General features: G+C 41.7%; 1 protein-coding gene across 1 annotated transcript; it reads right to left on the reverse strand.

The window, feature by feature from the left end:
* Positions 1-13,188: 13,188 nt before the first annotated feature.
* On the reverse strand, positions 13,189-13,773 carry LOC127775907 (E3 ubiquitin-protein ligase EL5-like). The gene has a single exon (XM_052302219.1). It carries the CDS (start codon positions 13,771-13,773, stop codon positions 13,189-13,191), a length of 585 nt encoding a protein of 194 aa, XP_052158179.1.
* Positions 13,774-15,891: the final 2,118 nt, after the last annotated feature.

Here is a 15,891-nt window from a genome sequence, read left to right on the forward strand (position 1 = left end):
AGTCAATAGCTAAAATTCTCTTATTATGTGAAGATATGTAAAATTACTTAGTATAATCTACGTGGTCTTTATAGCATTTTAGCTGGTTTTTTTTGTGCGGGCTAGAGATATATCCCATCACTTTGTCTTTTCATTAAGTGGAATAAACCAAACGACATATTTAGAAATGAAAAGTATTTTGTAAATAAAAGTTACGTGTTCTTAGCGATCTAAAAGCAAAGACTGAAAAGTAAACTTCGATGAAAAAAAAAATCTAAAATCAACTCTAAATTTGAAAGTTGAAAATTTAATTTTCGCCTGACATATATGTATAAGTAGAAAAATCTATTGACGGTCTGCCTAATTAAGCCAAAGGCCAGGGCGGGAATGCAAACCATTTTTATCATAAAAAAGTATGAAAAAACATTTCAAATTACTTTCCTTAAGCGTAGCTGTTGGTTGAATGCTCTGAATTGCTTGGAAGTTGGGAGGTTTCCAATCCAAGCCCATTTGCAAGGAAATGGCTAAGATTTTGCGCGTGCGGTCGTACCATCAGGTCGGCAATGGAATCTTCAGCGAGAAGACTTACCGGCACCTGAAAATGCTAAATCCATATATTCAGAGAATTCAGGGTAGAGTTGTCCGGACTAACAAAATATTCGTACGGTGTAATAGACAGTTTTTTTTTTTTGCAAAATTTGCCACAGGATATGCAAAAAACGTGTAATTGGCTGGGAGACACTGCAAAAACATGACACGGCTGATGAACATTTAAAAAACATGTAATTGGCCGTAGGACACTGGTCTCATTGTTTTATTATTTCCGTGTCAAGAGAGGTGAGATATTTTTCAAAATTACGAGATTGCCCCTGGTGCCATCTTCCCCCATCCGAAATCACAAAAGTTTTGTAATTGCCGGTGAGGTTGTCGACGGCGAGGTAGCTGGCATGGAGGCGGCAAATGGTGCAGAGGCAGACGTGGTCGGGGAGGGACGGGAGGTGGAGCACAAGCCCTAGCAGGTGGAGGAGCACGAGATCCTGCCACGACGGCGAAGGCTGCTGCGCCGCCGCCATCCTCCTCATTGTCAGTGCCGGCAGCGGCGGCGTGGAGCGGCAGACAGCGCGGATGCGGACATGGTCAGAGAGGGACGAGAGGTGGAGGAGCACGAGCCCTCGCAGATCCGCCGAGAGATCCTGCTACCGCGGCGAAGGCTGCTGCGCCGCCGCCATTCTCGTCGTCGTCGTCGGTGCCGGCGGCGGCGGCGGCCTGGAGAGCAAGGAGGAGGTGGCCGCCAGTGTCGTCATCATCGGTGCCGGCAAAGGCGGCGTGGAATGCGAGGAGGAGGTGGCCACCAGTGTCGCCCCAGCGCGCCTCCGAGGCTGCCGTGTTGTTCCCGGCGAAATCAACGGGAAGGGGAAAAGAAGGAAAGAGAAGGAGAAAAATAAGGAAAGAGAAGGGGCAATTTGGGCATTTAGAAAAATATCTAGCTCTTTTGACCGGAAATAATAAAATAATACGACCGGTGTCCTACGGCCAATTACACGTTTTTTTAGTGTCCATAAGCCGTGTCACGTTTTTGTGGTGTCTCTCAGCCAATTACACGTTTTTACGTGTCCTGTGGCAAATTTTGCCTTTTTTTAAAAAAAACAATAACTCATTATATATGCATTTTTAAGTCCCTAAAAACTACTCCCTCTTTCCCTAAATGTTTGACGCCGTTGACTTTTTTAAATATGTTTGACCGTTCGTCTTATTCAAAAACTTTTGTGAAATGTGTAAAACTATATGTATACATAAAAGTATATTTAACCATCAATCAAATGATAGGAAAAGAATTAATAATTACTTAAATTTTTTGAATAAGAAGAACGGTCAAACATTTTTAAAAAAGTCAACGGCGTCAAACATTTTGGGATGGAGGGAATATTCCATTGTCTAATATATATATCGTAATCTTTCATTAATATATATATATATATATATATATATATATATATATATATATATATATATATATATATATATATATATATATATATATATATGGGAGCGTATCCTATGCACACAGGCCCTCGCGTGTACACACCATGTACACCAACTAAAAATTATCACAAAAAATTCTAGGAAAATTCATACATGTACTTTCAATAGTATTACATCTACGTGCAAAGTCGCATCTTCAAATTCATTCTACATAGAGAATAACAAAAAAGATAAAATTCTGACAAAATTGCAACCTTAAAACTGTCAGATTTTTTGTTTTTTTTGTTACGGCTAAAATATAATGAATTTGACGTTAAGATTTTAACCCTAGGTGTAATACAATTGAAAATATGTGTATGATTTTTTCTAGATTTTTTGGTGACATTTTTTAGTTGGTGTGCACGTGTGTACACGTGAGGGCATGTGTGCATAGGATATGTTGCCTATATATATATATATATATATATATATATATATATATATATATATATATATATATATATATATATTCGTAATCGTGCTATTTTTGCTGTAACTTCTTAGGTACAGTTAGCCATAGATAATGCTATTATTATCTTGCAAGATGAAATATTATCATTTTTCTATGATGGGATCTGTGTGGCATATGGGAATCGAAAATAGGGAAAAATCTTATCTCAGGGACTCACGGTTTATGTGGGTTCTGCATGATAGTTGGATGATGATGATAAATTCATCTCATCACTGCTATTATATTTTAAAGTAGTAAAGATAGAATATATCCTATGTTTTTTTTCGCTTATGCTTATACTTATCAGTCAAAATTTGAATTTATAATTTTAGGATTTTTCATCGAAGTTTATTTTTCAACCTTTACTTTGATATCACTAAAAACACGTATATAAAAGTTTTATTTATAAATATGCTGTTTGGTTTATTCCCCGAAAAAGCGAAACGATGGGACCTAATGTACTTATGTTTGCGTGATTTTAATTTTACTTTGATATAATCCAGAATAATGAGATCACTGAGTTCTTTTTACTATTTTGTAGGTACTACTACCTCCGTTTTAGGTTATAAGACTTTCTAGCATTACCTATATTCATATAGATGTTAATGAATCTAAACACACACATGTGTCTAGATTCATTAACACATATATAAATGTGAGCAATGCTAAAAAATCTTATAATATGAAACGGAAGAACTAGTACTTTGCATAGGGTTCTCATGATTAAAACTAGAAGTTCGTTCCAAATATATTCTTTTTGGGAGTTTTTTTTATGGAGAGTGTATATATATTGAATATTTAGGACGGTTCATTTTGCCGTGACACTCTAAGAGTCTGGGTCTTCAAGGTCCAGACGGTGCACTTTATTTGCCGTGACCTATCAGTTCGTCAACACTAACAGAGAATCACAGCCGGTCACGTACTCACAGTCACATATCTTTGATTTGGACGATTTAATTAACAGTGGCATGCTGCCCATTGTCAATTGCTAATTTACCCACACGTCGCGCTGCCGTATCGAGCAAGTTCAGATGAGACAGGGAGTCAGAGAGATCAGCCGAAATCCGTGATTTCATTTTTGAATTTAGCACAAAAATTTGTGGATTCTTTCTTCAGAAACTAGACCGAACAGGATATGTTTTTTTTCCCTCGAGTAGATGCTATAAGATGCCCGGAAATGCTACTGGGCTCGCTCGCCCATAGCGATGGGATTCTTCCCCCCTCCTCCCTCTCCCTCCCTCCACCTAATTTCCTTTTTTGGCACCGTATTACTTTCTTATTTTAGTAAATTTATGTACCTAAAGTTTATACACCTCAAGTTTACACATCTAAAGTTTAGAGACCAAAAGTTTATATATCCGATTCAAATTTGAATTTGAATTCAAATATTTTTTATATAGTATTTCTATACATCTAAAGTTTATACACCTAAAGCTTATAGACCTAAACTTTATAAGTCAAAAGTTTATATATCCAATTCAAATTTGAATTTGAATTCAAATATCCGTTTCAAATTTGAATTTGAATTCAAATATCCGATTCAAATTTGAATTTGAATTCAAATATTTTTCATATATAGTATTTCTATACATCTAAAGTTTATACTAAAGTTTAAAGATCTAAAGTTTATAGACCCGTTTCAAATTTAAATTTGAATTATATCCGATTTAAATTTGAATTTGTATTCAAATATTTTTTATATGTAGTATTTCTATACATCTAAAGTTTATACACCTAAAGTTTATAGACCCAAAGTTTATAAGTCAAAAGTTTACATACCTGATTTAAAATTAAATTTGAATTCAAATTTTTTATATATAGTATTTCTATACATAAATTTTTTCTAACTTTTTTTTTTAAATTTTTGTGTGGTGTACTATAGTAGGAAGAGAAGAAGGGGAGGAGGAAGGGGGAGAGGAGGGAGCAGCGTATCGTATAGGGGGAGGGGGGCAGATCCAGCATATCGTATAGGGGGAGGGGGGCAGATCCGATCGCTGGGCGATCGCCCATTAGCCCCCCCCCCCCCCGAGAGGAGGGAGCAGCGTATCGTATAGGGGGAGGGGGGCAGATACGATCGCTGGGTGATCGCCCGTTAGCCCCCCCCCCCTCGTTTCTTCCATATCATTAAAATAGTTATATTTTTCTTAAAAAGGTAATAACACAGATAAATATAAGTTATATCACTCCACATACACATAAGACCAAATTTAATGAATAGAAGTTATAGAAACAAACTAAAATCTAACAAGTATGTGTACTATTGACGGTCATATTTGCTTTTTCCCTCAACTTTCATAAACTGGATTTATATATTTATGTAGTAATATATCATATATTAATATATTTTGTTTATTGACAAAATTGCATAATTACTTGGAAATCCTTACAGTGGAAAAGGACTTTCCCAAATTGAACACACACACACGAGAAAATTGCAATATTGGGACTGCAAACATGTGGGCTTCGCTGTATTGACACTCCGAGTGGATGACAAATGGGTCCATCTGTGTGTATGAAATATGGGTCCAGTGTCACTATAGCAAAGGTTAATGTTTGCGGTGTTATAATTGCAATCTCCTCCCCCCCCCCCGTTAGCCCCCCCTCGTTTCTTCCATATCATTAAAATAGTTATATTTTTCTTAAAAAGGTAATAACACAGATAAATATAAGTTATATCACTCCACATACACATAAGACCAAATTTAATGAATAGAAGTTATAGAAACAAACTAAAATCTAACAAGTATGTGTACTATTGACGGTCATATTTGCTTTTTCCCTCAACTTTCATAAACTGGATTTATATATTTATGTAGTAATATATCATATATTAATATATTTTGTTTATTGACAAAATTGCATAATTACTTGGAAATCCTTACAGTGGAAAAGGACTTTCCCAAACTGAACACACACACGAGAAAATTGCAATATTGGGACTACAAACATGTAGGCTTCGCTGTATTGACACTCCGAGTGTATGACAAATGGGTCCATCTGTGTGTATGAAATATGGGTCCAGTGTCACTATAGCAAAGGTTAATGTTTGCGGTGTTATAATTGCAATCCCCCCCCCCCCCCCCACACACACACACACTACCATGAGAACACATGTGTAGAAGATGGATATTTCAACCCTGTCACTTGCTAGGAAAAACCTCAGTTATATACAACTTGTGGTTTTGCCACATCACCTTCATGAAAATAACTTTCCACAAAATTACAGTGAAGGCGCAAATATGATATGCCAGTCAACTTGGAGAAAATATCTTGTGGAAACTACATACGTAGTGAAAATTTAAAACTACCGTTATATCGAAAAATGATGTTTGTGATTCGTCTACATCACCATGAGCAAAAATTTTATTCCCACTGAAACTTTTACTCATGAGTAAATCTCTACGAGTAAAATTTTTACTCATGGTGATGTGAACGAATGTCAGTTGTTTATTTTTCAATCGATCGAATGGTTGTGTCCTGTTTATGTACCACGAGCTGAATCAAAGTTTCAACGACAGTGCCATATGAGAATATACACATGTAGACACGGCAATCATCTTTATTTTGCTATTCAATGGACCGTACATTTTATATGTGACAGATTAATCGACATCCATTAATTGAGCCAACAATTTTTGCTATGCGTACTCATGATGTCAACAAAGGAATAGATCATTTTGACTCATTTCTGAATTCATTCATGCAATATCTTTTCAAAAGTTCTCCTTTTCATGTCAAGGATAGGATCTATATATGCTATTTAATTTGCTGCAATATATTTTAAAAAGAATTGCTACAGGAAAAATCAAAGAATGTGGTTTTTCTAGGGGACATTGAAAAACGTGAATTTGTTTGAGGACACTTGTCATGGTTATGGATACCACATACCTAATAGTAGTTGACTAAATCTCGGCAGGACCCACCACATACCATGTCCTATACGGAAACCGACTTCAGATATGGAGGGAGTTCCGGATAAGGAAAGATAACCAGAGTTCTACATGGAAACGACAAGGACTACTCGGATTGTATCCATATTGGTTTCCCTGGTTCTACTTGGACAAGGGGACACCTATGGGTATAAATACAAGCCCCCCCTAGGAGGATAGGGGGACACACTCACCATGAGACGATCAACACGATCACCACGATCGGGACGACCCCCTCATCAACACCCAACACAATCAACATACAAGCCAACATACGCCAAGACATGCCACCGGATATTGACTTCAGGGATAGGCATGGCTATTCCCCTGCGGTGTCTCTGGATACGGTCAGGAGATACGAAAGCGCTATCTCTGATCTCGCCGGGCACGGATCCGAGGAGGAAGACTACCCTGTTGTCGACTACGAGTCAGACCTTCGGACCAACATGTCGACAACAGTTAGATAGGCTGCCCACATATTGTACTGATGTGATTATAGTGAATAAGAGCAATACCGGCTTCGGCCAACAGGATGTAGGGTTATTACCTGACTACTCAGGGGCTAACCTGTATAAAAATCCCTGTCTCCATCTCTTTTACCTCAGTCTCGCATATATCCTAGCATCAACGATCCCCATACTGTCCAAATACCGTAGTCGAGACATCAAACGTCGACAGTGGCGCGCCAGGTAGGGGGATTTTGGTGCTCTAGGATTTCGACGAGATGGGTTCAAACGATGGATTCTCCGACAACAAGTTACTCGACAACTTCAGCTCTGGGAGATCCAACCTGTCCAAATACATCTTCCGACGAGATCAGAATCATCACCATCGACTATTCGATCCGGCGAGATCGACCAAGCTTCAAGACGTCGCCGTCGCGGAAGACCTTGACGAATTACCGCCGGACCAGGGTCAACTACACGTCGTCTACCCGCCAATCAATCAGCTGGCCGACTGCATCTACACATGTATTAAGCATGTATGCGGTGGGAACCATGTACAGTAATGCACGGCGTGTACCGAAGGCTTTTTTAGCCATAGGTATGCTTGCGTGCGTACATAGGTGCCATCTACACGCGCTAATCGTGGAGTACAATTCAATTTGGCTAAAAGGTAATTAGTGGATTGATTTATTAATTAATCTACTAATTTCGTAGATACATCCAGCATATATCTACAAAGGTACGCAATATTTTATATGCAATTTATCGTACCTATTCAGATCATACAGCATTGTCAGATCTATAATTTATTATGTTTACCTAGAGCATGTTTCTTATACAATATCCGTTGCACGAGTGCTTCCGACGACAGGCCAACTACGGTCTAACGCTGGGGGCTCACTCGTTTTCTTCCATATAAATCATGCTTGTTTACGGTTTATATAATGCCTGATAATTACATCTGCTCGTTATATCCTGATAATACGAGAAGATCCACGCAGTTTTTGAGTACATACTCGATATTATCTGCTATGTCTTTCCTTCTAGAAAATAATTTTCAGGAACAACTGAGCACTCGAGTAGGTTGTGGTCGAGTACACTCCATTATCGAGAACATTCTCGACAAATGCGGAGTTATCGCACCCAACCTACCAACGAAGACCGACGACCTATCTCATAGCACCGGCCATGGCTGGACTACTCGAGAAAAGGTTGTTAACAGATAATTCCTCGCGAACGTCGTCGGCTTAATCACCTGACATGATTGCGAACGGACATCCGGACATGCTATAAGTTGGGTACGTGAGTCATGCTGGCCACATGAGATACACTTGCAGTAAACCAACTCTAGCACTTCCATCGGTGTTCGAGAGATAATTCTGCTCGCTCACTGGTTCTTGCACTAGTACGCAGCAATCTCTCACACCGCAACTTCCATCGGTGTTCGAGAGATAATTCTGCTCGCTCACTGGTTCTCGCACCAGTACGCAGCAATCTCTCACACCGCACCTTCCATCGGTTTCGAGAGATAATTCTGCTCGCTCACTGGTTCTCGCACCAGTACGCAGCAATCTCTCACACCGCACCTTCCATTGGTTCTCGCACCAGTATGCAGCAATCTCTCACGCCGCAGCTTCTATTGGTGTTCGAGAAATAATTCTGCTCGCTCACTGGTTCCCGCACCAGTACGCAGCAATCTCTCACATCGTAACTTTCATTGGTGTTCGAGAGATAATTCTACTCGCACGCTGGTTCTCGCACCAGTACGCAGTAATCTCTCACACCACTACTTCCATCGGTGGCCGAGAGATAATTCTACTCGCACGCTGGTCCTCGCACCAGTACGCAGTAATCTCTCGCACCACAACTTCCGTCGGTGTTCGAGAGATAATTCTTCTCGCTCACTGGTTCTCGCACCAGTACGCAACAATCTCTCACACCGCAGCTTCCATCGGTGTTCGAGAGATAATTCTGCTCGCTCACTGGTTCTTGCACCAGTACGCAGCAATATCTCACACTGCAGCTTCCATTGGTGTTTGAAAGATAATTCTGCTCGCCCACTGGTTCTCGCACCAGTACACAGTAATCTCTCGCACCACACCTTCCGTTGGTGTTCGAGAGATAATTCTACTCGCCCACTGGTTCTCGCACCAGTACGCAGTAATCTCTCGTACCACAACTTCCGTCGGTGTTCGAGAGATAATTCTGCTCGCTCACTAGTCCTCGCACCAGTACGCAGCAATCTCTCGCACCGCAGCTTCCATTGGTGTTCGAGAGATAATTCTGCTCGCTCACTGGTTCTCGCACTAGTACGCAGCAATCTCTCACACCGTAGCTTCCATCGGTGTTCGAGAGATAATTCTGCTCTTTCACTGGTTCTCGCACCAGTACGCAGCAATCTCTCACACCGCAGCTTCCATTGGTGTTCGAGAGATAATTCCGCTCGCTCACTGGTTCTCGCACCAGTACGCAGCAATCTCTCACACCGCAACTTCCATTGGTGTTCGAGAGATAATTCTGCTCGCTCACTGGTTCTCGCACCAGTACGTAGCAATCTCTCGCACCTTTACTTCAGATGGTCAAGATACGACTACGGCAGCGTAGCGGACCTCGTACCATGACTCCAAGTGATCGAGGGACACCTACTCACCGGTCCTCAACCAGTTGATCGTAGTGATCTCTCGTCCATTCCATTTGCTTCAAGTGGTCAAGTTACGGCTACTGCCTGATCCTCAACCAGCGATGTAGCGTTCCTCCGACTACTTCCACTTTCAGTGGTCGAGTTACGGCTACTGCCTAGTCCTCGACCAGCGATGTAGCATTCGTCTAACTACTTCCACTTTCAGTGGTTGAGTTACGGCTACTGCCTGGTCCTCGACCAGCGATGTAGCGTTCCTCCGACTACTTGCACTTTCAGTGGTCGAGTTACGGCTACTGCCTGGTCCTCGACCAGCGATGTAGCGTTCCTCCGACTACTTGCACTTTCAGTGGTCGAGTTACGGCTGCTGTCTGGTCCTCGACCAGCGATGTAGCGTTCCTCCGACTACTTGCACTTTCAGTGGTCGAGTTACGGTTACTGCCTGGTCCTCGACCAGCGATGTAGCGTTTCTCCGACTACTTCCACTTACAGTGGTCGAGTTACGGCTATTGCCTCAAAGTTGATAGCAGGTACACAATATCGCCAAGTGTTTTACCCAGAGATCCCTTACCACGACGACACCTAGCGTTGAAACCTATCCTACTGTCCCTTTACGCCGTCTTGACAAGGCCTCCGAGGAACCTAAGGGATCTTCGGCTGGGGACGCCCAAAGCCGATAAGGCCTTGTCGGATCCTTTAGAGACGAAAGACCATGAAAGATCTGGTCGTGTAAGAGTTCTCGTCGTGCGTATTAACCAAGCCGTGTAATCAGAAATTGACTTTTCCAACTTCACGGCTGGGGGCTAGGATCATTGCTTATTCAACCAAGGCAGGTCAAGGGTCCAAGAGCCTTCTCCTCCGAGAACGATTCTCCGACGACAAGACTGGGGGCTAGGGAGAGTGTACAACTCAAACGACTAATCAAAGTCGTGAACTAAGAAGACACTCTTACACAAAACATTAGTCGTTAAATTTGATTCATTTTCAATTTACCATACATATTATAACATGTCACCCTTTGAGCATTCGCTCGGGGGCTATTTCTATCTAATATTCTTTTCTGAGTATTGATTTCAGGAAAATTCTATTCGACATTATCGAAGACTTCATGTCTCTATGGTTCTACACCAAGATCGACTAAGGCGAGTACGACAAATGTCGACAAAGTTCCGTCGCAGACTCTACGCCTTCTTGATCACTCGAGAACGGTTGCTAGATCTCGACAAGGAATACGGAATGAAGAGATGGTGTACCCGCCGAGATAAAATTTCTTGACTTCGATCCAAATTCTCGATTACCGCAAGACGGGAGACTTAGTCGTACGCTCTGTACTTTTTCGGTCGACATCAGAGATTGAATTAGACAAACCCTTTCGGCGCCTGCATGGGGCTGACAAAGGAAGTCCAACGTTATCTCTAAACTCACCGAGAACGGTCACATGAGCTCGATAACAGTTACTCCAATGTCTGTGCGCGGTTGAGAATAGGAATTCGTTCATTTGCATTGAAGTCGGGGGCTACTGTCATGGTTATGGATACCACATACTTAATAGTAGTTGACTAAATCTCGGCAGGACCTACCACATACCATGTCCTATACGGAAACCGACTTCAGATATGGAGGGAGTTCCGGATAAGGAAAGACAACCAGAGTTCTACATGGAAACGACAAGGACTACTCGGATTGTATCCATATTGGTTTCCCTAGTTCTACTTGGACAAGGGGACACCTATGGGTATAAATACAAGCCCCCCTAGGAGGATAGGGGGACACACTCACCATGAGACGATCAACACGATCACCACGATCGGGACGACCCCCTCATCAACACCCAACACAATCAACATACAAGCCAACATACGCCAAGACATGCCGCCGGATATCGACTTCAGGGATAGGCATGGCTATTCTCCTACAGTGTCTCCAGATACCGTCAGGAGATACGAAAGCGCTATCTCTGATCTCGCCGGGCACGGATCCGAGGAGGAAGACTACCCTGTTGTCGACTATGAGTCAGACCTTCGGACCAACATGTCGACAACAGTTAGATAGGCTGCCCACATATTGTACTGGTGTGATTATGGTGAATAAAAGCAATACCGGCTTCGGCCAACAGGATGTAGGGTTATTACCTGACTACTCAGGGGCCCGAATCTGTATAAAAATCCCTGTCTCCATCTCTTTTACCTCAGTCTCGCATATATCCTAGCATCAACGATCCCCATACTGTCCAAATACCGTAGTCGAGACATCAAACGTTGACAACACTCAAAAAACATGATAATTTACTGCAAGACACCTTGAGTATTAAAATACAACATTCACTTAGTTGAGGAGAGAGAAACCACATAAAATATCCATTTTACCTTCATATTCTTCCTCTTGACAGGTTCTAGTCACCTCCACCCGCCAGATCTGCTTCGACATAGCCGACGTAGCCAGTGCCATCGGGCTCCCATCCCGCTTCTCCACCTAGCTGCCGTGGTGGTCCTCGTCGGCACCACCTTTGCTTCTTTCGTGCCAGATGCTCTCACCGCTACCGCCCTCGAGCTCCTTCCCAAGCCGTCGATCTACCTTGATTCCAGCTTGATTTGCGTCAATCTCGACCAGCAACCCCGTCCCCACTTCCACTGTCACAACGCCCTCCACTCAGCTTCCAACGTCGTCGGATCCCGCGCTAACCCATCGGCTTCGTTGCTAGGAACCGCAGACAACATGGAGGAGGGGCATCCCCTCTTCCTCTACTCGACGTCGGCTTCGCCTTGTCGCCCACTAGCTTTCCAGCATCTATGTCGTCAGGGCCCTCTCCCTCGCCGGCGCCCTCTCCCTCACCCATTGTCTCCTTTGCTAGATGACTGCCTCGCCTTGTCGCCCACTGCCTGACCTCTTGATCTTAGTGACAAAAGTTATACTCTTTCTGTCCCAAACTATAACAATCTTAAATTGAATGTATCTTTGTACAATGAATCTAGACAAAACCCTATTTAGATTTGTTGTATTAGGATATGTCCTATCCGGTTTTAGGTTATAATATTTTAGGAAAGATGGAGTATCTTAGGTTGCAAGCTACTCGTTCTATTAAAAAAAATCAACTTAGGCTAGGGATGTGATTTATCCTAAGAAAATGAATCTGGACAAAGAAAGGAGTATGTTGTAATATCTAACCTTTTTTTTTTTTTTTTGGATAGAGGGAGTAATACCAAACGCATGGGCTATGATGCTTCACTCCTTCCCAAGCAAGGGTATTATTACTCCCTCTGCTCCAGATTATAAATCGTTTTGACTTTGACCAAAGTCAAATTGTTTCAAGTTTGATTAAGTTTGTAAAAAAAACTAGTAGTATTTTCACCCAAGACAAATATATTACTAAAATATATATTCAATTATAGATTAGTGAAACTAATTTGGTGTTGCAAATATTTCTGTATTTGTATACAAACTTGAACAAAACTTGAAGTAGTTTGAGTAACTTTAACCAAGTTAAAATGACTTATAATATGAAAAGGAGGGAGTAAATATTAAGAGTACTTTTAACTACAGCAACATAATTTGGACGGAATTTACAAATGTCACTGAGGACGAAGAACAGGAAGACTACCTAGATTTTGAGATAAAATCATTACCAATCACCAACACTGATAAAATGGATGAAAAAATCGCTATTGCTATACTTTCTCTACAGCATGATCGACCTAACAATGAGAACAATCACCGCGGCTGTCGTCAGACGGGCAGCTCCGCATCCGGCCCGGCGGCGCACACGGCGGCGCGGCACAGCGGGCACGTCGCGTGCGCGCGCAGCCACTCGTCGACGCAGCCGGCGTGGAACAGGTGCCCGCACGACGGCAGCCGCCGCACGGCCTCGCCGACGCGCGCCAGGCCGAGGCATATCGAGCACTGCGCCCACCCCGCCGCCGCCGCCTGCTCCCTCTTGTACCCGAACGCCGCCGGGAGCGCCATGATCGCCGCCGCGTCCATCCCGGCCGCCGCCGGCGCCACGCCACCACCGCCGGCGCCACCACCACCACCATGGCCTTCCTCCCCGCCGAGCGACAGGCGCAGGAAGGGGAAGCGGCGCGCGCGGGTGACCGTGACATTGAGCGCGGCAAGGGCGACGGCGCAGACGAGCACCATGGCGCCGGCCGCCGTGGCCACGCCGAAGAGCTGGTACGTGACGAAGAACAGGGACACGGTGACCAGGAACAGCGGCACGACCACCCTTCTGCCGCCGCCGTCGACGCCGTGTCGCGCCGCCACCGTGGCTGTCGCCGCCGGGTTGTCCGTGAACGCGGCGGCGGAGGCGAGCATGTTGTCGCGTCGGGAGCGAGAGAGCGCGACGTGCCCGGTGGAACGGAGACAGCTGCAGATGCACGAGCATTACGCCTAGGGATTTTGGCCACGGATCGACCGTGCGATCGAGAAACGGACGGTCGAGATTGGAAGGAAGACGCGAAAAAGGAAAAGGAAAAGGAAAAGGAGGAGGTTAATGCAGCAGAGTTTGATTTGCTGTAATGCAGAGGTAGAATTTGTCTGATGCAACAGCCTGGTTTATATATATATATTATCCAGTAATTCTAGCAGGTTCCAAAATACACAGACACCTTTAATCCAAAATAATAATAATTATTATTACCGCCTCCTAGTTAGGATCACCCTAATCCTATCTTCCTATATAATTGGTACCTATTAAAAAGCATTTACTCCTATAAAGTAAGATATACAAGAAGCCACATCATTAAAAAAAATTAAAGATGTTTTTGTCGGTACTTTGGTACGTCATTCGTGTATGAGTCGTTTTTAAGTTCGTTCGCTTTTAAAAATACAGATCCGCATTTGTGTCAGATTTTAAGTTTGTTCTTTTTGGAAACATAAAAAGAATCGTATAAGAAATCCCTTAAAGAAAACTCGCATGCTAATTTAAGATGATCGGACTCCTACTTGTAGCTCATTATTTTCTAGAAAATACATATCCAAGCTAATTCTCACAGTAAATTTCATCTTAACTAAACCATATAATAATAACAAGATTAAAATAGTTTCACCTGTTGCAACACACGAGGATTTTTTCTAGTCATCACGGGGAAGCTATTTATCCATCTAATTCATCATTTATTATTAGTCGTATATTCACCTTCCTATTTTGCTCACAACACAATGTTTTCTCTCTTCCAAGTCCTAAAAAATAATGCTAACTTTTTTCCAAATACAACTTAAATTATTGTTTAAGATGTTAGTTTTGTTTCATTATGTATGATTAGATAGCATGTAAGTATTATGTAGCGTTACTTAACCCATTTTTAGAGCAAACTTAGGTATAGTAGAGAGATGCAAACTATCTAGCTACAACGATCCATATTGCGCATGAAAATATATTATAACAATATACAATGACGGTTTAAAAAATAAAGCATGATTTTTTTTTCGTGAGGACATAAAGCATGAATTGTATTGTAACATAAGATATATATAAAGCCATATTTTGTACATACATAGAGTTGCCCCTAACCATTTAAACTACGATTTTGTTTAACAATATAACTACAGAATTAGCCACAAGGCGTGAAATGCCAACTAGTAAATACAACACATGCACCTAATAGAATTCGGGATCTCGAAGGTGGACTAGTAGAGAAGAGGTGCTAATTAATTGCATGTATGCATAAATGCCTTATATTATATATGAGAAATCTGAAAAAAAAAATAGTTGGGCCTTGTATTATGTAATGTAGGGAGTATCTATTATCTACATAGGGTATTAATTGTTGAAATTATTATGGTTTCTTGCTGGCAGTTAAGTGTGGGAACAGTTTATAAACTTAAATCCAATATCGGATCCTACAATTAAATGTAATTATTGTGTGTATCCAAACTGCAATTGTGTGGATGATGCAGAATTAATCTGAGGCAAATCAAATCAAGCTATGTTGGCCCAGCCAGCTAAAGTACTGTAGAATGGCAGGCCGGACCAGACAAAACGGAGGAATACTAAATCTAGCCCAACAAAGTTCTTGAACTTTTTAGCCCAACAAAACAAACACAGCATCTGTGGCTCCAAAACAGTTTAACAATCATCCAAAGTACTCTTTACCGTATCTGTCCATCTCAAAAAAACTATAATAAAAAAGGAAGGGTGATGTAGAATAAAAAAAAAACTAGCAAAATTGTATGATGCAAAAAATAAAATAAAATAAAATACTACCTCTGGTCTAAAATATAATAACCTTAAGCTACAAATATAAACATATCTTTATTGAAATTTATAGCTAAAAGTTGCTATGTTTTAGACAGAGGTGGTAGATATTTTATAATCACCTTTTCTAGTCCAATGTATCATTTCTATTTATACTACTAACTTAACTGTTGGTAGTATAAGAAATATTTTTTACTACTAGTTGTAGAACTTATAAATCAATTGATAATTTTTTT

The sequence above is a fragment of the Oryza glaberrima genome, chromosome 6 (assembly GCF_000147395.1).
Source record: "Oryza glaberrima chromosome 6, OglaRS2, whole genome shotgun sequence".
Taxonomy (NCBI): domain Eukaryota; kingdom Viridiplantae; phylum Streptophyta; class Magnoliopsida; order Poales; family Poaceae; genus Oryza; species Oryza glaberrima.

Excerpts from the sequence above, each read along its gene's own strand:
- LOC127775907 (XM_052302219.1), bottom strand. The coding sequence starts at position 13,773 with ATGCTCGCCTCCGCCGCCGCGTTCACGGACAACCCGGCGGCGACAGCC.